The sequence below is a fragment of the Triplophysa dalaica genome, chromosome 20, assembly GCF_015846415.1.
Source record: "Triplophysa dalaica isolate WHDGS20190420 chromosome 20, ASM1584641v1, whole genome shotgun sequence".
Taxonomy (NCBI): Eukaryota; Metazoa; Chordata; class Actinopteri; order Cypriniformes; family Nemacheilidae; genus Triplophysa; species Triplophysa dalaica.
The window spans coordinates 11,151,620-11,177,251 of record NC_079561.1 but is presented as its reverse complement, the minus strand read 5'-3'; the positions used below and the strand labels follow the sequence as shown (position 1 = coordinate 11,177,251).

At 36.6% G+C, this 25,632-nt stretch overlaps 1 protein-coding gene across 2 annotated transcripts in view; it reads right to left on the bottom strand.

Annotated features, from left to right (window-relative positions):
* The window catches only part of cntn3a.1 (contactin 3a, tandem duplicate 1), a 54,219-nt gene extending 33,749 nt beyond the window's left edge, over positions 1-20,470 (bottom strand). Inside the window, exons 1-4 of one of the 2 annotated variants that reach the window (XM_056733030.1) lie at positions 20,183-20,470; positions 14,356-14,495; positions 8,859-8,991; positions 4,896-5,071 (exon numbers count right to left, since the gene is read on the bottom strand). In XM_056733030.1, the coding sequence (XP_056589008.1) occupies positions 4,896-5,071; positions 8,859-8,991; positions 14,356-14,410 (364 nt within the window). In that variant the 5' untranslated portion in view covers positions 14,411-14,495; positions 20,183-20,470. The remainder of the gene's footprint in view (positions 1-4,895; positions 5,072-8,858; positions 8,992-14,355; positions 14,496-20,182) is intronic. The other variant, XM_056733032.1, reaches the window with a different exon arrangement.
* Between the last annotated feature and the right edge of the window lie 5,162 nt (positions 20,471-25,632).

Sequence of the window (25,632 nt, the reverse complement as noted above, 5' to 3'; positions counted from 1 at the left end):
ACTTAAGACAATTTTTTATTCGAAACATGCTGAATTCAATAAACGCTTGCTCTGTTTTGCGTGTGGTATTTTTAAGTTACTTACTATGCAAAATGTTGCATAAGGTTCCTAACACTGACTACTGTGTTGTCTAAACCGAATTGATAGAATCTTGTCATGGGCAGGTATTTTTTTATGAAATATTTCAATTGTTTTGCCATTGATTATCTAAATATTACACCGAAAAATGTTGTGTTTAAAAAGTATGTTGGGGCACAGTATACCCAAAAATGAAAGTTCTGTCATCATTTATTCACCCTCACGTCACTTCACACCTTTATTATTATTTTCTTTCCTCTGCAGAACACAAAAGAAGATATTTTAAGGAATATTGGTAACCAAACAACATTGGACCCCGTTGACTTCCACTGTATGTACAAAACCATTTGACACTGCCACATTTTACAAAATATCTTCTTTTGTTTTCCACACAAAAAAAGAGTCATACATTTGCTCTATACAGGTTTTGAATGACATGAGTGTGAATAAATGATGACATTTTCAAATTAAATTCAGCTCTGTTCTTGTCATCTCACTGAAGGTTAGGCTTGCAACAAACTACATTTTGAAACATCAAGAATCCATATCTGTACACTAAAGTATTCCCTAAAGTAGCTTCGGTCCTCTGCATGTCCTCTGCTGTCTCTAAACCCCCAAAATAAATAGTGTTAACCCCATGAATTAAAGTGGACACCTCATCTGATTCCCTTCCAGCGTTGTTTAGAAAAGTGGTGCAGCTCAACGCTTTAGTGTTAAATCTGAAAAGAAATAGTACATTACATAAAAGAAGAGTTAGACTTGAAAAACTTTTCAAAGTCACCAACTTTGATCAAACTGGTTACCCCCCCAGGGGTCCATTTAAACCGAATTTGTGTATTCCTCACAAAATAATTCATGTATTCACCCGTTAAAGTTCAATGACATTCATGAAACACCATCAGAACAATTTTTTGTGAAAATCGTTCATAAAGTTGTTCTGATGTCAATTTTTGGATTTATAAAAAATGTTCGTATTTTTAAAATGTTAGTTGGTACGAAAGCAACACTACCACGTGCAAATGGTACATAAAACATTCAAGTATTCGGTATTCTTTTTGACAAACTGATTACACTGCATTTTAATGTACTGTGTATCATAATGATATTTCACGAGTTCCTTTGCCCTGTCTTTTTCATTCTTCGTTTTTTACTCTTTGACTTTGGGTAAAACGCAGACCTCGTCACTGCCCCTTTTAATACAGCTGTCGAATCACAGTGGAGGAGAGGCGGGACAAACAGTCCATTGACCAACCATCACACTTGTACAACACATCAATGGAGAAGTTAACATGGCTGATTATTGCATTTTTATATTCATTTATAATCTTCAAAATAAGAGTCTCCGTAAAAACGCGAAGTGAATCCAAAGCGTTCTCAAGAACCACCAGCCGGTTATTTTCTGTAGAGCATAAAGCATTATTTCAGATGGCTAAAAATGCTCTGCAAAAACATGTTAATTTATTGTTAGGCATATAGCCTATTAGTATCCAATCTGACGTTTACAAAGTATTTGTGAACCCAGAGAAGAGTTTTCGGGAAGGTGTGTTTTACTCTAAATCATATATTCATATATTTACGAATGTTTCATGAATGAGACCCAAAGAGCGCAATGCCAACAAAATTTGTCGATATATATTTTGTGGCCAAATGTGATTGTGTGTCATGTGTTCAGCAGTTAATAATGACTAGATTCACTACTGCACTTTTCCCATAACCGTAACATTACTGGCTTTCGTAATAAACCCCTTGAAAAAGAAAAGTTCTCTGCATTTACAAGCATGATGAATAAATCTAGACATACTTGTAGAAAACGCCTCAAAGTCTCTAAACAAACAAACAAACATCATAAAGATATACAATCCACCTCCCTTCTGAGTTTTTAAAAAAGGCTTTTGTCCTTTTGAAGCTTGAGAAGGCAGTCACCACCCACTCACACTGCAAACCCCAAAACATATTTAAAAGAAATCTGTATTTTGGATCCAAACATCAAAGAAAGCCAGCAGGGTTTTCAATGTCACAAGGGTGAGTAAATAATAACAAAATCTATAGTTTTAGATGAACTAACCCTATGATATTTTGTGTATGTTAGTTTATGCCATATGAAAACATTTACATGCCATGAGCAAATCTCTAAATAAATGAATATTACTGCAAATATGCAAATGAAATTTTTGTTGTTCGAATATGCAAATGCACACATATATGCCTTCTATAATTAAGCAAATGCACCACATCATTAGACTGTCAAACATAAATAAACCTCGCTGGCAACTAGATACTATACTCAATTCAAATGAAGGAGAAACGCAAAGGAGATCAACATGATATGTTAATAACAGAAAGAATAAATGGCTATGGTACACAAAGTGACTAAGAAGGCTTAAGATATCTAATCCAAGTAACATCAATGACTACAGTACTTTCTGTAAAACATTGATGTAGCTTTCCTGGAGGTTTGCCAGTAACTTACTGTAGATTTTATTTCCAATTTTGTTTTAAACATAAACTTACCTAGTTTATGTATCGTAATTGAAGAACTTTTAAATATTTTTACTAGAAAATAAATCAAGAATGCTTACAAAGACTGTTATTATTTGCAGTGTTGCTGTGTCAGTAATGAGTCTTCTTGCTCATTTTGAATCTCAAAAGCCAAAGTGTTTGAATTTTGATAAAAAATAAATTTGAACTCAAATCGAAAACTATTAATTTGAAAGTATTGTTAAGTAGTAATTGATCTACAGTAAATTACTGCTAAACCTGCTGCAAAACAATAAAAAAAATTATACAGTGAATTTACTGTAAGTATAATATAGGTGGTTTGTATAAAACATAACATTTTCATAAAAATGTTTCATTCGTAACAATTTGATGAATGTTATTACTCTGAATAAGTCCAATAAAATAAATATGTTTGATTTGTATTTCCTTTTCATAATAGGGTTCAAGGTGCACCTCCCTGGGTCCTTCAAGGTTAAAAAAAAACAAATCTCCCATTTCATACAATATTTGTAGGCTTTTTAAGGTCACGATTAAAAATGTATGAATGTCGTTGCATGTCATAATATAATAGAATATCAAATCAAGAGGCATCTGCACACAAATAACGCTTGACATTCTCAACTAAAAAAAATAAATCTAAAAAAATAGACAAAAAACTCATTATATTTCTTAGTTAGTCATACTATACGCTACAATATATAAGGGTGAGACACATAAAGTGAGGTTTCAGGCCAGCATATGAAAAAGCTCTCTGGTTTACCATTAGATCTTTACAATAAGAGAACGATCATTTTGGCAGCCATGGCAGACTAGATCTAGGTAATTGAGAGAAAACGGTGAACACATAAAGCCTAGGGACCGACATGTGTTCCACCCCTTAACTCCACAGAGCTGTTTTAAAGATCACACTGGGCTTAAGCAGTAGGAAACGGATCTTTGAACTCAATCTCTACCTCGCATCCATCACCATCATGTCAAATAGAGAAGCACCAAGTTCAACTTGCCGCCAGAGAGCCACCAGAAATCAAAGTTTTGTAGAAGAGACAAAATAAGTTGTGTAAAACTGAGTAACCAGGGCAACAGTAAGAGCTTTTTAATGTTAAAGGCATCCTTTTGAATATACAGCTGCAGAAAAATTAAGAGACTACTCCAAATTTTATTTTTCCGGTGTTGTCAGCGGTTGGGATATCAGTTTCTGGTTTAATTTCTAAAACGACTTAACATACCTAAACAATGACTTCGAAAAACCACATTTGTGTCTAAATGTACTGTTGATAAACACTAGCTGTTGTCGAAAGAACGAGCCGTTATTCCACTGATTAGATGAATCACGTTACGCGTTTCCTCCTCCATAGGAGTCCATTGTAAGGAAACAACTCAGCTCACGCCAGCGCAAACTGAGAACATATTTTTTTTCAGATACCATGCTGATTTTTGATATCGGTGCTGAAAAATATTTTAATAATTTGGTTTAGTCGTTTTAGAAATTAAACAACGTAACGTTACTTTATTGAGCGTGAGTGGCCTAGACCCACATGTCTACCTTGACTCTTCTGTACTTACAGTACATCGTGTGTTTAGACCGGCTGACAGAAGAGTCAAGTTTTAAATAGCAAAAATATTTAAACTCTTTGGTCATTTTTGAACGGGATGCTACTGCTCTAATTGGATTCAATGATCTATGCTCAGCTATGCTAAAAGTGCTATCGCCAGACCCGGAGATTGGTTGAATAGACTCCAAAATAGTAAACTGAATTTATTAACTCTGGGGGAGTTGGAGAATGAGCCTATTTCCAAAAATGTGGAGTGTTCTTTAATTTCATCATAAAATGAATTGAATCATGACATAACATGTACATAGCAGATATGTTTAGATGTTTCATTAGAGAGGGGAACTAATACATCATATTAGATCTTTCTCTGGCCTGAAAAATCTAAATTCAGATCTCAAATATTCAGGGCAACAGATAAACTGTGATGACCCCTCGTCTGTAACTTGCATTACATGGACTACAAAGGGACAGTAAACAATGCGGATAAAGTAAATCCAAGTAAAACTTTTTAAAGAGATTTTATGATTTATATTTCCAGTAAATAAGCCACTGCACTCGGAAATTTGAATCATGATATGACCCCTTTTATTTCTTGGTTTGTGCAGACTTCATTTTTATGCAAAATACGGACCATCTGCCCTCTGCAGTGCTATTTGTAATATTAACTTGAACTATATTCCGAGCTCATATACTCTATCACCTTTTCAGCTGTATATCGCTTTCAAGTGATTTTTCAAAGGCCAAATAACTAAAACAGTGACTCACAGGCGATGTGGAGACTAGCCTCTCTGCTGACAATGGTCCCGAAAGAGTTTGAGGCCAGACATTGGTAAATACCAGCATCTTCTTCTTTATTGAGCTGGCTAATTCGCAGGTTTCCTCCTGAGATGCTGTATCGAGAGCCAGGTTGAGGAGAAATGAAGCTGTCATTCATTTTCCACCTATAAAACACAAGGGGACGTTAAAAGAGAATTGTAGAAAAGGATTTTTCCGCTTTTCTGACTGCAAACACTGTACAGTGGTTTCAAAAATTTGGGATACTTGTATAAAAACTGTATTTCATTTACATACATTTGTTAAAGGGAGAGTTCACACAAAATCGAACAATGGCGGTACCCATTCACTTCTATTGTACGGACACAAAACCAATGCAAGTCAATGGGTGCCATCGCTGTTTGGTTACCAAAATTCTCCCAAATATCTTCTTCTGTGTTCTGCAGAAGAAAGTAAATCATACAGATGACATCCCAAATGTCACAAAAAAATCACATCTCAAAAAATCACATCTCAAATGTCACAAAAACAGCCAAATTACTAAATATTTTATGTGTTGCTGACGCAGAAAAGCTTATTCATGCATTTGTGACCTCAAGACTTGGCTACAGTAATGCTCAACTGGTTGTCCTGCATCTTCAATAAACAAACTAAAATTAGTTCAGAATGCAACTGCCAGATATCTAATCAGGTCAAGAAAATACGATGACATAGCCCCAGTTTTATCATCCCTTCACTGGTTACCCATTATCATATTGACTTTAAAGTTATTTTAATTACTTATAAAGCCTTAAACATTTTAGCCCCTATAACACCTATCACAATACAACCCATCATGTTCTCAGTGATCCCAAAACTCTGGACTTTTGATAACACCTAGAATAACTAAATCCACCGAAGGGGGTCGAGCTTTCTCATACGTAGCACATAAACTTGGAACAGCCTTCCCGATACTATTCGAGGGTCAGACACACTCTCCCAATTTTAATCTAGATTAAAGACACATCTTTTCAGACAATCTTTCTCTTAATGCAAAGTTAATAAACAGCAGCTACGCTAATTACTCTCTTTCTGCCCCCGCCTCGGGATGCCGATCCCGAGGCCCAGATGAACTTTATATGCCCATCCCCAACTAGAGATTATGCCAGCTACATCTGAAAATCCCGTGCCATCCTCCTGCAAGATCCTGCGGACTGACTGACCCACCCAAGAATAAAGCGACCATCTGATCATCCCAGCTCATACAATTCCATCCCCAAGAAGAGCAAAGACGGACTACTTGTCATATTAATGCTAAATTGACAATACTTGGTATTTTAAAAATGACAGCAGTTTGAAGTTATAGCTGCACTCAGTGACTATAATTGGAGGTTACTTGGTGGATGTTTGTGGGGAGTGAGGGGGGGTCTTGTTGGTTGTGGTTAGGGGGGTTTCATTTGTTCGGGCTGTGTGGGTCTGGTTTGGTCTTGCTTTGTGGTCAATGTCAGACAACAGCGGAGTAAAGTTACATTATGCCATTACAATTTTCCATAGTTGTTCCTCTGTTGTCGGGAGACTGTATTTATTCATTTAGTTATTAGATATTATTAATTAAAATGATCTTGCTTGGTCTATGAACACCATGCACTGTGCTGTGTTTTACATTTCTGTGTTTTTCATTTTTTCTTAATAGCTCCTGTAAAGCTGCTTAGGAGAAATGCACATTGTGAAAAGCGCTATATAAATAAATTGAATTGAATTGAACAGGTTTGAAATTTGGGTGAACAATCCCTTTAAGAAAAACTTTTCTTATAACTAACTTTCCTTGTAAAAGCCATTTTTGCATTTATTTTGAATCAACTGATCTTGTGTTCATGTTTAGAAGATGCAGAAATTATAACCAAAATGTCTCCCTACACGTTTTGTCTGTATCTACCAATTTTTATTATGGATATTTCTTTAAGAAATGTGTTAATGTCTGTTATGTCTTTAATAAACACCACCGTGTTTTATAACATTTGTTATGCATTACAAAGACATTTAATGTCCTTTGTGAGCCAATGTATGTCACAAAAAAGGGTAGTAAGCAGAAAGACACAAATTCAACAACAGATTGGTGACCTAGTCCAGTCACCCCCGGCACATCTAAAGCCACAATACCTAAGAGACAGTGAAACATGCTTATAAAACCCCAGTTTGTGTGTCAACACACAATAAATCAATATAGTCTAGCAACGTAATCACTGCCTTCCTTTTTATTAAACTGTAATCGATGGGAAAAAAACAGACCTCATTGATGCAGAGGAATACAAATTAAAACAAATTAGTCTGCTTTCTGTATACCACAACAAATGAGGGTTGTTTTATTAATGAAACTGATCCAAACGGTGAATGATTCTCCATATTACACTGGCCGTCCGGATTTAATGCAGACGTGATCCATGTCAATTACCTGTCTGATCATAGGGACACTGAAAATCAATACAGCGCTCATAAAACAGATGATAGCATGAGATCATGTCTCCTCGCCACATAAGCTGAATAACACGTTACGACTTTTACATATTGATAGAAATATTGTGCTGCACCAGTTAATGCATCTGACTTGGGCGTGATATATTTGCAGTCTTCTGTTTGCTCTGACTGTCACTCAATGATGTTTCTTATAGGGAAATAAATTTGTTGACTAGAATAGCATTCTGGGATTGTGTTCTAGACATATCACATTAGGAATATATTGAGTATGTGTGCCTGTCTCAAAAGAAGAGTAAATGTCCAAGCAGTGCTGCTAGAAACATTCCACTCTTTATAATTTCTTCCAAAGCATGTATTCATATGCCAAAAAATATAAACATTTATAATTTATCAGCTAAAGGGAATTAGAAAAATCCAAGTGCAGAGACACATTTGTGAACACATCTTTATTAATATTCAAACACTCTGCTTAGAAAACTGTGTCTACATTTCAAAAATCATCTTTGACTTAAACAGAAATTTACGTGTAATTCTTTTCAAATTTGAAGGTATATTTCAGCCAAAAGTAAAAATTCTGTCATCATGTATTAATACTGTTTAAAACCTGTATAGGACTCTTTCTTCTAGATATTTTAGAAACGTCTTAGTGGTTTTGTGTTCCTACAATGGAAGTCAACGGGGACCAATGTTTTTTGTTTACCAACATTCTTCCAATTATCTTTTAGTTTTTCTTTTTTTGGGTCTAAACATTGTGGTCAGGGACCCCATTGAGATGCTCAATGATATAGCGTTAATGGTATCTAATACAAATTTGTCCTGGGCATCCAGTGTCATTACCAACATGTCATCAAGAAGTGGGCGTTTGAATGTGCGGTGAGCCACTTAAGAAAATATAAGGAAAAAAATCTATTTTGTAAATATAAATACATATTATGGTTATGTAAGTGGGTATGTTTTGATATGTTTTATAATTAATGAGCAGTCATGCATGGAATACTGGTATAAAGTAAAGGCTGTGAGTATACCTTATGTTACAGCACAACAATGTTTGCAATCCTGTCACCATCAAGAAGTGTGAATATAACCTCCGTATACAGGCTGAAGACGTACTAAATCTCAGATGTATTTAATGTGAAAAATGGGATCTTCATAGATACTTTGATGTAGCCAAAATAATGTTTTGGGGAAGATGCTAGTGGTGTAAATCAGTAATTTGCAACAACTACAAAAAAAAGATGTACTGGGCTTAGACTCAGCGTTGGTCTCCAAACAAATAAATAAATGAACGACACACCAGCTGAGATTGTTTTTGAGTTAAATCAAGGACAAAATTAGTCTCTTGCTCTGTGGAAAATGAATGCGTCCTTGGATTCTCTCTCTGAAAAGAAACTTACTCTACTCAATTCTGAGAAAGGTGAGGTTTTACAGGAGACTGAACGGTTGAATCAGTTAATATAGACAAAGAAATGATCAAGCGTGTCTGTTGTTCGGGGGTCTCACCTGTAGGACGGGGGTGGATGTCCCTGGGCTTCACAGTTGAAGGTGACCTCCCGACTGGGCTCATTAAAATGGAGAGGGAAGACGACACTCCCCGGCTGTTTGGTGAACACGGGCCTCAGAGGACCGCTGCCTTCTAAGGTGAGGAAAAGAACTCTGAATTACCATTCTGGTCAATGCCTATTTAAGGAGGCTGTATGCTAGAGCTGGATAAACCTTTTTAGAGCAAAGGAGTTGTGTTTATTGGATGATAGCCTAGCTGTCAATCATGAGCTGTGGGCAGCAGAGCTTTGGGCTAATCGAAGTACACATGAGAGTCTTGTTGGCAGGATGCTTGTTATACTAGACTCAAGACGCCTATATCATATAGATCATTATGAGCAAATCACCTGTAAAAATGCACAACATGTCAGCCTAATTTAACAGGGCACGGAGTAAAAATATCTACATAGATAACTTTTCTTACATGTAGTTTTTATACATAACTGTCTGCAAAGGTCCCACTTAAGCTTGTTAATGCAATTTCCTCACACCACAGACACTGATTTGGAGGGGAGTAGCTTAATTATGTGTATCGTTAAAAGCGGAGAATTTTCGTGGTTTATTATTCTCCATAATTACATGTTGATGGTTAGAGCAAAGCACTTATTCTGTCGTATTAAGCACAAATGGCCTTCAGCGAGCTGAGACATCGACCAAACAATGAGCAGGACATTTTTTTTTATGCAGGAGTGAATGCAATTTGCATAATCTAAACCTCATTGTTTTATGCCGATTAATCCAGTGGAGCCTGACGTTGCTGCATTGTCCTAAAACATCCCAAATGTTTAGTTTAATACAGCACATATGCCAAACTGAATTTTGGATATTAAATGAGGTGCAAGTCTGAGTTGAAACTGTACTGTACTTCATCTGTATATGTATGGGTGATCTGCAATCTGCGGTTAGCGGGTTTCACCTTTAGGACACTCAAATAGGATCTCACAGATGGTCAGAAAGCAACTTTTGTGTGTTATTTTCAACCCATCGTTGGGTCAAAAAGGGACAAACCCAACTGTTGGGTTAAATTTAGACAAAAAAATTTTTTATTTGACCCAGCAATGGGTTAAAATAACCCAGCATTTTGAACTCAAACAACCCAGTATAGGTTCATTTATAACCCAACGGCTGGGTTCCTGGTTGAGAAAACTAGCATATGCTGGTTAGGTATGTTTTAAAGCATAGTAGCTGGTATAATATGATCATGTGCTGGTCCTAAACTGGTCCCAAGCTCCTAGTTCTGGACCAGCTGATAACCAGTTCAGGAACAGCATAAAAAAGTTCTTGACCAGCACATGATCATCTTAAACCAGCTGCCATGCCTCAAAACACACCCATCCAGCATATGCTGTATTTTTCAACAGGGTTTATCTCTGTATGACCAAATTCTGTGTTGAAAATAACCCGGCATAACCTAGCCTTCGGAAATAAAGGAACACGCCCAATGGTTGGTGTAAATTAACCCAGCACATGGTTTAAATTTGACCCAACAATAGGTTAAAACAACCCAGCATGAGTAAATTTAAAACCTAACCGTTCGGCTCATCCTTTTTGACCCAACGCTGGGTTAAAACCAACTTTAAGTAATTTAAAGTGCTTCTAGAATCAACCTTGATTTGTGACTATTTCCTAAACTTCACCTCACATTAATAGAGCTGACCACAAAATGAATTCTCATCTGAGCTACTTCATCAACATTGAAAAGCCAAATTTAGATTAAAGGTATCCTCTCAAGACATTTTTTAAACCAATCACACTCTGTTTTCAACATCAACTTGTTTATTCACCTTGTTCAGATAGAACGTTCTAGAAGGGTGTGGGCTGAATTAATGCATCTGAAAATTCAAAACAGTTTTTTCCACACCACAAACACTAAATTTCTCTTCCTAGCGTTCAATTAGCATCTCACTGGCGTCGGAGAGGTGGAGTTCGTTGTGTTCATGTGGATGATAATAGAGTACAGAAGAGCTCTCGGTGGAAGTGTTTGAAATCTATTGAACGGGGAATAAACTGCACCAGGGCTAATTTCAATCTCGCTGTCAACAAGGGTTTTAACTCTTAAATGCTACTGGAAACATGAGAAGATGAGAAGACGTGAGAACGAATGATAAAGTGATACTTCACAACCATAATATTGACCCAGATTTCCCATTAGCCACCAAAGTGCAAGTTGCATCATATTGCTAACAGCTTGGCTTCCTCCCATTGCATCCTCTTATATGATTTAGTTTTTATGCAAAAAATTGCCGTCTGTGCTAATCTTGTTAGCGCTAACCGTACGACGAAACAAAACATCTGCAGCACTTAATTTGATTATCAACATCCGTGTGCGCCGATGTTTATAATCTATGTGATAAACACAACCTCATGTTTGTGTATGGGATTCACATGTACCCACCAAATGATCTTATGCAAACTTATGATGCATGGGGATATTAAAACTAGGAAACAGATAAATTATCGAGTGACTCAGGCAAGTTAAACAAAGGCTGCTTTTATAATTAAGAATCTAAAATGCGTCAGGTGGGGGGCGTCCGTATTGCCGCTAACGCTTTTGACTACATAAGCGTCTGTTTTACATAAGTTTTGCTTTTTGGTGCAATGGCTAAATGAGACATTTGGTACCAAATTCTGGACATGAGTGTTTAAATAAGACATAAGTGGAATCTGGAACCCAAGGCTGAGTTCGGAGCTGATGCAAACCTGTGAAATTCTCCAGAAGTTATACTTTATACAAGGAATTCATCTGATATTTGAGGTTCATGTTTGCTATAGGACAATCGGACGGCACTGTTAATTTCGAAAACACTGTGAAATTATTATGTTTAGGGACACTGCAAAGTCAAACATTGCGAAACGTTATGAAAATATTGATGGGTAGTGAACTAAAAAAGCATGTCAATCCTGAGGATTTTATGTCACACTGTTAGTGTGATTTCTCTCAATGAACCACATCCGTCTAAAGAGACTGAGAAATTATTTTTCCAGTTCAGAGCCGAATGTAACAAGAAGTTTACACAAAGCCCAAAACCTTGGCGACGGAGTGGTCATTACGGAGGAAGTTGAAGAAAGCAGGCCCCTCTCTCTCTCTAACTCTACCCGAGGGAAGAATATATGCGGCACTGCACAACAACACCCCTAACAACAACCAGTGCTGGAGGAAGAGGCAAGGAACAATTGAGGAGCCCAAATAAAAACTAATCTTAAATTCAATAACATCTGACAGGCTGATGAATTCGACCATTTTACCTCAGAAGGGCGATAGGGGGAGAGGGAGGTTGTTAAGGTGTGGCCTGCAATCTGTGTTATTCTGATTCGAGGGATTTAGGGTTTTATTCACCAAACAGAAAAGCCAGTCTTGTCTTTAAATACACACTAAAAGCACACAAATGTACACAAACAGCTGGTCATGGAGGTCAATGTGAAACGAATCATGAATTTAAAGAATTACATGGGATGTTCAACTAAGAAATTTTCCTTAACCCATTTTCAGAAAATTGCTGATTAGGAAATGTGTCTATTTAATTGTTAAGAAGGAACATCACCATTGTTCTGCTAAATCTATTATTTAAGTGTCAATCAAGCTAAACACACACACACACACATATATACATATATCCTGTATATATAATAAATATAATTTAAGTGTCAATCAATGTTTCATATACATTTTTTGCAACTAGGGGTGTTCATTTCGGATAATCTCCATAATTGAGAACGGACGCTCCTTATCCTAAAATGAACCGTTAACTGATACGATTTTAATATTAAATTGGCATTAAACAGGTTACATTGAGTTGTATGAGTTGTAGGTTGGAATACTATTTGAGACTTTTCTTAGTCCACTCTGGAAAACATATGGAAAATGTTTTGCGTATAAATGTAATTTTTCTGAATCAAAGCATATTTAATCTGTTAGAATTACATCAAAATGTGTGTCTATTTGTGTCAGGGTGCAGTTCCAATTACCTGATGCCATATGTTGAGTACATCAACATTATGAAACATTACAGTAAACTGATTAAATTGGTGTAATTGTTTGCAGTTTTTCAGTTAATTTTTGAGAAAAGATGACGCAAATGAGTGCAGGGCATTAGAGGCCTCTTTACTTCCAGGTGTGCTGGTATTTCCTCTAAATTTAGTTTCTTTCTCTTAATTAAGACATCAAACAATAATTTCTAAAAGGTTGGATGTTCAATTGAGGATTGCTGTTTGTATTGTTTACAAATTGAATGTAATTAGTATTTAAGTGGAACAAATAAACACATAAATGAGATCATTTTTTTCATTTTTAAAGAGCAACTGTATTTTTCATCTGTGTGCATATAGAGAATTGTGAAACGATTTGTATGTTTCATTAAGGTTTTTATTTTATATTAGATGTTCAATGGGAGAAATAGAAAGATATAGTTGTTGACAAACTGTTTAAGAATAATACCGCTTGCCACATTATTCAAATTGGTATTGAAATTCCCAAGCAGTCATGTGAAATGTATGGGCTCATATCTCAGAAGCAAGTAAGAAGTCCCTATTTGCATTTATTAATCTCTAACTTTTGTACTCCCTTCCAATTGCTGTATTGCAAGATTATCCTGCCAACCTAAAAACAATTCTACAAAGAAACATTGCCTGTCAGGTTCTTTATCTAACAATCACACTTGGCATTAATTCCTGTACATCATGTAAAACAGCAAAGGGCAAACAATCGTTCTCAAAAGACTCAAAGACTTGAATGTCAAAAGGATTGACTGTGACCCTCCCTTTGATTGAAAGACACATTTAACAGCTTCATCAGACAGAGATCAATAGAGGGCTTTTGTGTTTCCACTCAGCTAAATGAGAGCATACATTGTGTTCTCCAATAATATAATGGCTGGCGGATCCATTTGCACATTAACCTTTTCATCTCTCTCAAAGGCCTTTTAAATTACATATTCTAACTTTTTCAACTTTGCCAGACGTGCACAAAGCGAGGAGATCTTTATATCAAGACGTCTAAAGGCTGCTTTCTTTGAGTCTCATGCAATTGTGCACAGATCACTGACATTGCAGTGACAAAGGTAGAGTCTTCTCAAAGAGAGAGATACACAGGGCAAGTGTACATAAAGGTTAATTCATTTAATTATTAGCTATATGATAATACAATAACACATTAAAAAATATTTTGCTTTTTCTCTTGTATCTCTTGAATTTTATCAATTCAATTTTTGTCACTTCTCCAGCTGCTATGTTCCTTTATGGACCACTATCAAATAAACTTTAAAACAAAACAGACCGTCTTTGGTCACTTTGTGTCACCTGGTTTTACAATTCACATTCACAAACCACATATTATCTTTAATTGCTTCCAGAAGATAAGAGACCTGAATAGGGAGTCCACCCTTCGTAGTAAATGACAAGGACAAATGTATGCCACAGAAACAGATTGGCAGTGTGTAGAGCAGGTTATTAGGATGCCTACCTGAAAGGCGCCACATGAATAATTGCAACACCAGCAGTTTCCATGACAACCCCATTTCAAATATTGGAGGTCAGCAGGAGCTCACATTCAATTCAAGGTAAATAGAATGCCGCCTTTGTCCAGACTGGAAACTCTGTGCCCTGGAACCACAAGATCAGACGAGAAGAGTCAGGAAGGGTTAGCCGGTCTAAATCAGATATACATTAGTTAGTAACTCTTGCAACCAAAGAAAGAAATTAAAGGTGGTGATGATGCAGTATTTGATGTCATACAAGAATAATAAAAGGTAAATCAATGGATAATTTAAAGTGATGTAGGTTAAATATAAAAATGTGTTAAAGTGCAATAAAAGCATTGCATTAAAAAAGAACACTATTAGGCTGTGTTCAGACTTGACTTCTTATTAAACGCCAGCGTCGCTGTCTTTTTCTGCAGGTCAGGGCGTCTTTTTAAGTTGAAAAAAACGCCCTACGCGAAGATCATTTTCACAGGTAACCAAAGACAAGCGAGTATCGTTTCCAAAACAACATGCGAGGGAGGTTATTGGTCGAGCAGGATCAAGCACGAAAAGATAAAATGGCGGCTGAAACGACGTTTGGAGCATAGTTTTAAATAAATGTAAGTTGAACTTTCAATTTCAGTAACTTTTGAACATACTTATCTTTCGAGAAATTAGTATTGTAGTTTTTATATTTGTGATTAATTATTGCAAATACGCTCTCTGTTTATAATTCAAGTAGACTTACGTTACACTGCCTGTCTGTTTCTCTGGGCTGCCTTTTTGCACAGACGCAGCCTCTGAAGTCATGGCATGGCTGCTATTTGTAACCAAACGCGGCTAGCGTTTTTTTTTACTATTTAAGTGCTTTTGTCATCTTTTGTTAACTATTCAATGTTCCTTGTTTTCAGCTCTTCGCAATGGGTGGGAGATCGTTCGGTGTGATGACACCTAAACTCTGAAACTTTGAGCTGCTTTTTGTTATTCTCTGATTCTCAGATTTTCACATTCTGTCTTTTCTCAAAAACGTGTTTGTTGCTTACATTTTCCAAGAAACCAAAGTCTGCCATCAAAATTTAGAAACTTTATTTAGAACACCAAATTATCTGAGCATTGCTATCTACTATACAGTATATTCACTTTAAAAATAAGTTGAGGAGAAACATCTGAGATTTAAATCAACTCGAAACTTAAACCTCCAGACCCGTATGACCAATACACTTTTTCTTTCGGTGGGTACAACTGTATGGCAATATGTGATCATAAAACTAATGCTTAAAACTAAAGTACCTACTCTGATGGATCAAAACATCAAAGACATAATTATAGTTTAATGAAAGTACTCCCAATGGCACCACTTCAATTTCTTCTTGTCAATATCACAAAAGGCTTTAAGAATAGTTGAGAACTCTGCCAAACCTTAAAATCCCCTCATATCATTCACTGTCTTCAATGAGTCTGATTTTCTAGATGGCACATTACACAGGATTACGCAAGCCCTCCAGCATTCATGTAAATTCAGAACTAATTTCTCTCTTTCCTTGCACGCTTTCAAATGAAACTAAAATAACTTTAGTTTTTTGGAATCATATTTATTTTCATATTTTTATGTAAAACATTGGCTACAAATACAAATCAATCTGACTAGTACACTATCTTCACATTGGTGTCTAACGCTGACATGTTTTATGAAAGCATGACGATTTCATTGCACACACACTCCTGGCCGGAAGTTAACTTCCGGTCTGTGTCTATCGATCTAGTGGCTAATAAAATAACATTTATTATTTTACTTTATTTATATTAACATAAATTTAAATGAATATTTTATTGTACAATAGTTCTTTTTATTTTTTATTTTGTTGTATGTTAATTGTATTAAATTATATGTTTGTTTTATGGGTTGTTTAACTTTGTTGCATTTAGGTATAGCCAAGTAGTTAGATTGTCAGTACTACGTAAATAGTAAAGTTTGTCCTATTAGGCAATGTTTTTCACCACAAAACTACCGAGGTCGGGACCTCAAGGGTAGGTATGGCCATGGCAGTGGTGCAGTGTTTACAGAGTTTTTTCCTTCAGAAAAGCGGTAAGCGTCTTTTTTGATAAACCTTAACCTTCATTGAGTGGAAAAAAAAAGTCTCTCTTTGCGTCTTCTCTGTTTAGTGAGCAGCAGAAGCAGCACATTCGTGACCAGCTTACTTGTGAGTGAAAACAAAACACCTTATACAAGCACCTATCATTGTTACTAACAAGACATGAACAAAAACATTTTCTGTAATAATTATTTTATGTCTGACAACAGAAACATTAAATATATAAATGAACATACACAACAATGGCTTTATTGGGCGTTTTATTAAAATACAGCAAGTTCCGAGAGTAAACGCAAATACAGCTTGATGATGTCACGAACATGCTCATTACCACATAAAGCCACCTTGCACCATAGTGATGGGTAATAATAGATTATGAAAGATTTTTTAAGAGCATGTCCGTCAAAATGACGGACTAGAAAAAAGTCTAGCTCGACCTTTGAACGGAAGTTAAGTTTGGGCTGATGCGCAGTAACGCTTGTCTATTCAGAACATGTGAACAGCTTTTTGGATTGTGTAATTATCTGTCTGGGACAGAAGCATCATTCACTTTCGGCGAATCAGAACAGCGTCTGTGCTAAAATACACTTGTGCCAGTTTTCATTTGTATTTAATCACGCCTGGTGGTAACCAATTCTAACTGGAGCTACTGTAAATAACAAATATTCTTAATTCTATTGCATTCTATGCATTACAGTATAAAGCAAATGTACAATGCAATGCATGTTCATGAGATTATATTAATGAGATTATCGACTTTGGTTAATCCTTTGGTCAGCGTTCATGTGGCGTTTGCTGGTTGGTTTAAATTTAATGCAAGATTTTAATGGGCTGTGGCACCCATATGGCAAATTTTCTTGATTGGCTTTGGTACCATATGGCAACTTTACTTCAAATTTAATGGACAAAAAGCTGTATAAATGTGGTAAGAGTAAAAAATTGTCATGTTTAATGGGGCTTTACTTCACGATGGTCATCCAGCATGAAAATAGTTTACCTTGCACTACAATGTAGAAACCATTACCAATCCAACTATCAAATGCTCGAATGCTCACCAATGGTAGACGCATTAACAAGATGAACAGATTGCATTATCTAGAAAATCTTTAACTAACACTGATGGGTCTTTGTGAAGGCCGAATTTCACTCGTTCAGTTTGTGAAGATGAAATAATCCAGGCATCCATATGACGAATCTATACACACAAGCGAGAATCCTCCATCATTATCCCTGCCATCCACATGGGATCAATAAATGGATCTGACAAAATGATAGCACACCTTTGCCTTCAGCATTTTACAACACATGCTTTCTAAGTCATTTAAATGTTTGTTTCGCTTGTGTGATTGGCAGAAAGATTGTTTGTCCGTTACGTTGTGTGGATGTGTTTCAAAGCTCAACACACATGATATGAAATGTACCGAATGCCTCACTTTAACACTGCAGGCAAACACTCGCTGCCAACAATTTGAGCTGAAAATGAGCCCACCGAGGACTTCTTTGTTCTGCTCAACGCTGTAACGCCGTTTGATGCTACAATAATAGCCAATAGATGGCATGTTTTCTACTGCAAAAGCTGTCTGGAATATTTGCACGTTCGCACCACGACTGGACAAAAGCGAGGGTGAGTGCAGAGCAGAACAGAACAGGTACCTGAACACGACTTGCAGGCGCAAGAAACCCAGTTTTATAGAAAGCGGCAGTGAGCTTGACCTCGGCATTGAAATTCATCAATTTTACAATGAAGTCTGCATTAAATGACGCTCTGCTTGATGGGATTCACACGTACCGTAATGCATTGGTGCTCTCTTCTTTTTAATCATAAATGAGACAGACACCCACACTTTCTTGGCCGGATCTCGGGAAGAAAGTCAAACGCTAAATCTTTCATTCGGCTCTCCTGACTTTACAAACACCATCTTTAACAGAGTTTCCCTGTTTAACCGAGACTGGGCTCACCTTGGCGCTGCCCCCGGTGTGCAAAATGAACTGTGGTAGCGGAAACCACAGCTGACATAAAGAGCAGCAGTGTGAAACTCTCCAGCTGATTCTTGTGCTCTCTCACTGAACTCCAATCCGCTGGGTGGGAATGAAAAATTTATGTTCGGATTCCGAATCAGGCAAGAAACCACAGTTACATGATTTATCTAACTAGATCTGTCTGAATGTTTAATAAGGTACCACGTCAAAACCTGCGGGATTGTATTCGCACACACATTCAATACTTATGGTGCAAGCTAGCTAGAGTTCAAGCATATTATGTTTCTTTTTCAAATTTGATGCATTCAATTCAAATTGAAATGTTTTTTAAATAACAGGTGTGACATTTAGACCGAAACTTTTTGTACATGTCGTTAATTGCCTGTGAAATTGATAGTGCCGAGATCTAAAGCGTGCATCTGGTAGATATGGCATAACGCCTGGAACTAGAGCTGCTATCTCAATAATAAGCCTTCTAAGGCATGACTCAAGTCTTCCTGGGAGATGGGGAAAAACTTACACTGTTTGTCACATGAGACAAGCCTCCCTTCTTGCCTTTTCTCCTCACCTCAACAAAAGGATGTGTGCGAATATGCCCTGATTCCTAATGCTTTGAGAGAGTGTTTTTTTCTTGTATGCCGACCAGCCAGCAGAGTGCAGCAAAAAACTGCCTCTACTTTTTTCTGCCACTACTTTTAGTGCAATTTACTGCTGAATGTGAATGCGTGTGCACTCATCTTTATTCTGTTTACTCTGCATATACAATATTGCCTTATTTAAACAAATACGGCCTTACATCTCCAGTCTCGGGTAAATAGAAAAGTGAATTTAAACAGATGTGTTCATCTGAAGTGCGCACGGTGACATAACATTTGAGTTGCTTAGAAAATTACAGGTTTCGGCACGTAAAGCTGGTATGAAAGGAACAACTTGTTTTTAATCCAAAGAATCAGGAATATTGTTTATTGTGATTGCTTAGGCTAGCTTTACTGTTACCTCTTGCCTAATCTACAGAATAATTATGGGAGAACAAACTGTAATAAAAATAAAAATCACCTGTATTGTAAATCAACACCATTGTCCAGCAAGACTCAAATACAGTTGGACAGATTCTTTAGAAAATAATGTCAGAAATGCATCTAAATAAGCACCTTTAATCAGAAGAAATTGTGTTTACAACCCAGAACATCTCAAAAGAATTAAGTCATAATCAAAGCAGTTCGACTGTATTTTGCAACTGTAAAATTAGTATTTATTTAAAGAGACAGTACACCTGAATCTGTCCAGCTCTGCATGTCATCATAAACCCAACTGGGTTATTGATTTGGTATACACTCGTTTAACAGTAAAAGCAGGTATTGGATGGTTTATTTAGCCTGAAGATAATGCAGCGTGATTTGTCGACAGATGTTGAGGTTGAGATTGTTCAACACGGTCACGCTTTCAGTAGAGAATCCATCCACGCTAATTCACAGCAAGTGTTCAATCTGCATGTTATTTAACTGATTAATATGGCACGTTTAAATGTTATTTTTAGCAACAAATCCTTTTTTGTTAATTGTTATTAACAATTATTAAAGTTATATTTAAATAATGAAATGGATAAAGAAAACCCGGCAGGATTAGCCTAGATAATGTGATGAATGAAAAGTTTCCGTTACCTCACTTATGTCAAATGTTTTGTAAAATTGGTTTGCGCTAATCTCGGGTAGCATATATAAACAACATCTGTTTTCGCAAAAGGACTCAAACTTACCCGTTTCACTTCACTCTGCGTTTAGCATCTTCGCGTTCGGCGCTGTAACATCAGCATCTTCTCTTCAGCCATTCCTCAACATCATAGTCCCTTACCTTCGAGCTTTTGCTCTTTTTTCTGCCTCCCAAAGCCCAAGATACTCCACTGAACCTTTTCAGACGTGTAACACCCCACTGGACTGTTCAAAAGCGAACCAGAAGTAGAACAAACCGGTTCAGACGCGCTGATATGATCCACTCCAAACACTGCGCCACGCGTAACGCGCGTGAACCCACTCGGTGCCTTCACATCCCCGCTGTGACGCAACGCGAACTTAACATCACTTGCACAGAGCAAATACAACATCGCATCCCATGGTACAGTTGAGAAGTAGGAGGGTTCTGCGAAGACAGATTGCTTCTTGAGTCATAAAAAGTGCCGGAAGACCCCCAGGGTTATAGTCAATAATGAAATAGCAGACTTATGCATATTCCTTATTGGATAAGAATTGGCTGAACTATGCTTGCTTAACTGAATATTATGTTTGTCTCTATGATAACAGACATTTGGAATAGCCTATTCGTCTTAAAATATCTCATGAATTAATGAGGAAATTCAAATGTATCCCCCCAGCTCATTCTGTGGATAGACTGAAGAAGGCAGAACGCTCTCAAAATCCATATGCAGTGCCACGAGATCTAAATCAAAGGATTTATCATCCTTTTAGAGGCTGTTACTACGCCTTTCAGTTCTCATTTGTGCTCGTGTATCAGTGTGCCATGTTTCATTACAGTGTCACAGGTCTTCATGCATTGTGTTGATTTGCAAGAAGTGAAAGGGAAAAACACACATCAAAGTTGCTGCTCTAATGTCTTTCCTTGCATATGAGTCTGGATCCGTTTCTTCCTTGTGAAAGAAACAACTTTGCCATATCAGTTGAAATAGCTGTTGGATGTGGCAGATGCGTAAGGAACAAACTAAAGGCTTTCTTGAAGACGGCAATGAAAGCTTCAGCGCAAGTTCTGCTGGGAAGACTCAATCTTATGCACTAACTATGTATAGACCTAACCAATCATCACCTAACCAATCATTATCTAACACTTGGGGTATATTCTTATCCACCACCAGCAGGATGGTCCATCTCCATTTACCCCAGGGGGTTGGCTGCGCCCCTGTCTTCATCATCAGGCAGGAAGTGCAGGAGTTCTTGACCCTCTGGATGTGAGCTATGGACGGGGCCTACACCATAGAACTATATATTTTTTTCCGCATTTGCAACTTGGCACTGATCGGTTGTCTACTAAATATTCATTGTCAAGTGTATTCGCCTCACAAGTCTTTCTGGTAGAGCTTGAGATTTAAGAAGTCATGTCAAGAGACAGCACAAGGTTGAAGCGTTAGGTACCTGTATAGTACAACAGCCACAATCTTATACAACACTTATACACATTGATTATATTCTCCAGTATTATATGTTTGTGGCACGGTTGAGTGCTGCATTTAATTTTCTCCTCTACATGGATGAATAGGTTGTGCAATTCCAGAAAATACGAGCTTCCAATTTGAATTCTGTTGCAATTCTGATCAAAATATGGTCTGATTTACATTCTTCTTTAAGAACCAGTTTTAATTTATTGTTATGCTGAACACAGAGAAACATATATGGAACCCAAATGGAACTGACGACCGTAGTAGAAAAATAAACTATGGTACTCAATGGTGCACCACAACTGTTTGCTTTCCTACATTCTTCAAATATATTTGTAAGCACTTCAGCAAATGGAGTAAAAGTGTTCTGATTTATTTAATCAAGTCTGGCGTTCATATTTTCTTGCTACCAATTACAGAAAATAATTAGCAGCACTATGAGTGTTATGAATTGTCTCTTGCCAAGATAATAGTATTCTTATGGGGTTTGTTTTGCTACAGTATTTTTTCACATGGTGCCTTATACCGCCTAAATTGTCAATAGCATTCTCAATCACAATATTCTCCTGCACATACCTGTAAGATATCCATCAATAAAATGCTTTGTGTTCCAGGAAACCAACAGGGGCCATAAGACTGGAAAGGAAATTATTTGTCACCAGTCTTATTGAAGGGTCACAGTATCTGTGATGCATTCATCTGTACCAGGATCAAATAATTATACCACAATTTTCAATAAACATCACATTTTGTTAAACCAAGTGTTCAAGCATTTAGGGGTCATTAAGGGTTTGTCGTATCGTGGGATATGAAAACATCTAAAAATACATGAAAATTTTGTTTTTAAGTTTGTGTTTTTTTATTCAAAACCATGCAAGAGAAAATCTGAGAGCTTTTCTGAGATTTCTGATTACAAACTGAATTTTTTTGTTAGTTGAACTAAAATGTCCTTTGAGAACAGAGAACATTTGTTTCTTAATACTTCAAAAGAAATACACAAAAAAATACAACTTTTACTGTCACATCAGGTGGGTGGTGGGAATTAGGGTGAGTACATGTTAAGAGAATTTAGATTTTTGGGTGAACTATCTCTTTAAAGGTCCATTGTATGGCATTTAGTGGCATCTAGCGGTGAGGTTGAGAAATGCAACCAATGGTTCACCCCAATCCTCTCCCCTTCCTATCAAAGCACTACGGCTGCTGACACAGGGCAAAGATGTCGTCATGTTTACGTTTCTTTGCCGAAAGAGATGACGTGTTTATGAATGCTCTGTAGAGCAGTTTGTCCATTTAGGGCTACTGTAGAAACAACAAGTTGAATTGGTACCTGCGGTGTATGTAGATAGAAATAGCTCATTTTATACACCGTTGAAGACATAGTTATGCATATTATATTGCATTTCTGTTAATAGATCCTCCAAAAAATTCCACATTGGACCTTTAATACACCTCTATATTCTTAATCTCTGACTGGTTAAACTCTAAAACTCACAGCAAAACCTTAATTCACTGACTCTTACATAGTTTCATTCTTATGTATTATTTTACTAATGACTCATTGCATATCTTAAATATAAGTTTTCATTGTCTAATTATTTTAAAATAAGCTGCAATGACACGTATTAAGCTTGAAATTGAATGATTCCTGGAGATAATGAGAAGTAGAGAGCAGAGAGCATTCCGTTCAATTTAATATAATTATCCAAATGAATATGACATGAATTGCATTAACAGTCACAAGAATTACTTGTAATACATACAAGTAATACCCATACCACGTTTGTTTTGGTACCTGTGTGGGGTCTTGCAATGGAATTCTATTGGTATTTTATCCAATAAGCCTAACACAAACATAAATTAGATAAATGTAAAATGTTTTACTCCAGCTGCCATGGTATATAATTCTCTCTCTCTTTCTCTCTCTCTCTCTATCTCGCTCACTCTCTCTCTGTGCTTGTATGTGTTTATCACTGATGTACAGTACACCCACAAGTTCACCTTTGTCAAATCTTTATTCTGCATCACAGTTTCAGATGTCTCTGTCGGAACACATACCTTGACCTCGTATTCTATCAGGACTAAATCCAAATATTGCAGGGTTGGAGTGGTGCTTTGAGAGGCGGGGTGATAAGGCAGGGCATTCATAGTCCTGACCCCTCCTCCAGAGTGCATGTCTGTAACTGCCTTTGAATTATTCACTCTGATAGACACCTCAGCCCCTGCTGGAAAAACCTTGCTCATCCCTGTTCAACAACATTGATTTCTTTTCTGATCCATACGTCTTCCTCAAATGTTGTGCAAAAGGATATAAGATTGTGAGAAAGACAGACAGATACTAGATTATATAGATTTACTTAATATGTTATAGTGTTCACATATTTTATTACAGAAACAAAACATTCATGTTTGAATAAAAAGATTGTCCAAAAATGAGCCTGCAAAGCATCATCAGAGCTCCGTTAGCCTTGAAACCAGCTCGCCCTGGTCGAGGGTTTGAAGAAGTCAAATTAATATTCTTCATAATCCGAGACTCTCAGAATGTTCAAAGTGAGTCCTGCACAGCTCCTTTTTAATAAGGGGGTTCTTTGTGAAGAAATATTGAACAGATCAACTTTGAAATGTAGAGTTCTCTGCTTTTAAATCAGACGCTTATCAAACAGTGTCTCTTCACTGGAGGCAGGATTTACATATTCTTTACCTGTTCATTGGATTCAGGACTGCTAAGGCCACCTGACTCCTAAAGGTATGCTGGAACATTGTATTGAAAGTCAACATGAAATCAGAATTGAAACTCTTAACTTACTTAATCTTCACAACTATAGGTTCATGCGTTCGGTTATTGAGATCTTGAGTTATAGACCAAGCTGCAATGACTTGCTTTTCCTCTCTGATGTTTCTTTTTTATTTTCTGCTGATGTCATATAGGCCATTTGAGCTGTTGGATCATTTGAACCAATATGCATTGTTATTTGTTCATTTTTAAGATCTGACAGAAGATTCGGACGGAATTTAACATCAAAAAGTCCGGTTAAAGACTGAAATGAGTTAAATTGGAACAAATATTATTGCTAGTAGATAAACCCAGTTACCAAAACAAAAAAGCCAAAACCAACACTCATTCAATTTTTGTCATTTGAAAGAACACCCATATTTAAGTCATTCCCCAATCACTAGACAAATGACTGTTTGAAATTTCAGCTTAATGGATGACATTTTCAGTCAGAACTTCAATCATATCTTCTCAGAGAATGTGTTCATTACCAAAATATTGATTCATCAGTTTATATTTGACTAAACCCCTGGTGATATCAGAAAAACAGTCTATAAAATTTCTTAAAAAACCATCCGATATGGATGTGACAAAAAGGTGAGTAAGTTTTGAGATACAGCATTAAAATGCACAAACCAGAAGCAACTATACCCAACACATGGAGAAGGGATGACTCTTTATTAACCAGAAAATAGATTTTTATTTTTCATGTGCCCTTATGGATTATAGAATGCGTTATGGATGTGACAATTCACCAGACTATTCAAAACCATGCTTTAAAAACATTAAGTGAGACTTTTTATACCACCAAACGTTGATATAATACCTCTCAGTATGGTGAAATCCTTTTGTAAAAACTTAAATAAAAAAATCCATGTTAATGAGAACATTTGCTGGAATTGCCCATGTCAGATGTAACCCATCCACTTCAAATCCTCAAAGGCCCTATATGTCAGCGTAACTCATAGTTTATTATATATAACACCATGTACCTTGTGTAAACATTTATTCATTACGGTGAAAATCATTAATTACTCCCAAGGGAACATCACACCAAACATCAATTTAAATCAGAGCATGTAGGTTGCAGAAAAGAAGATATTAAAACCACTTAACAAAAAAAAAGCACTTAACAACAATAAGTTTCCCATGTGTGTGACTTTCAATCCATCGTCATGTGTAAGCACTTCTAAACAAAAAAATAATTTCTCTGATCTTGCTGAGGTAAAAGTGCAATTTTGCAGATGCGCCCAATGTTAGACATAGAAAATGA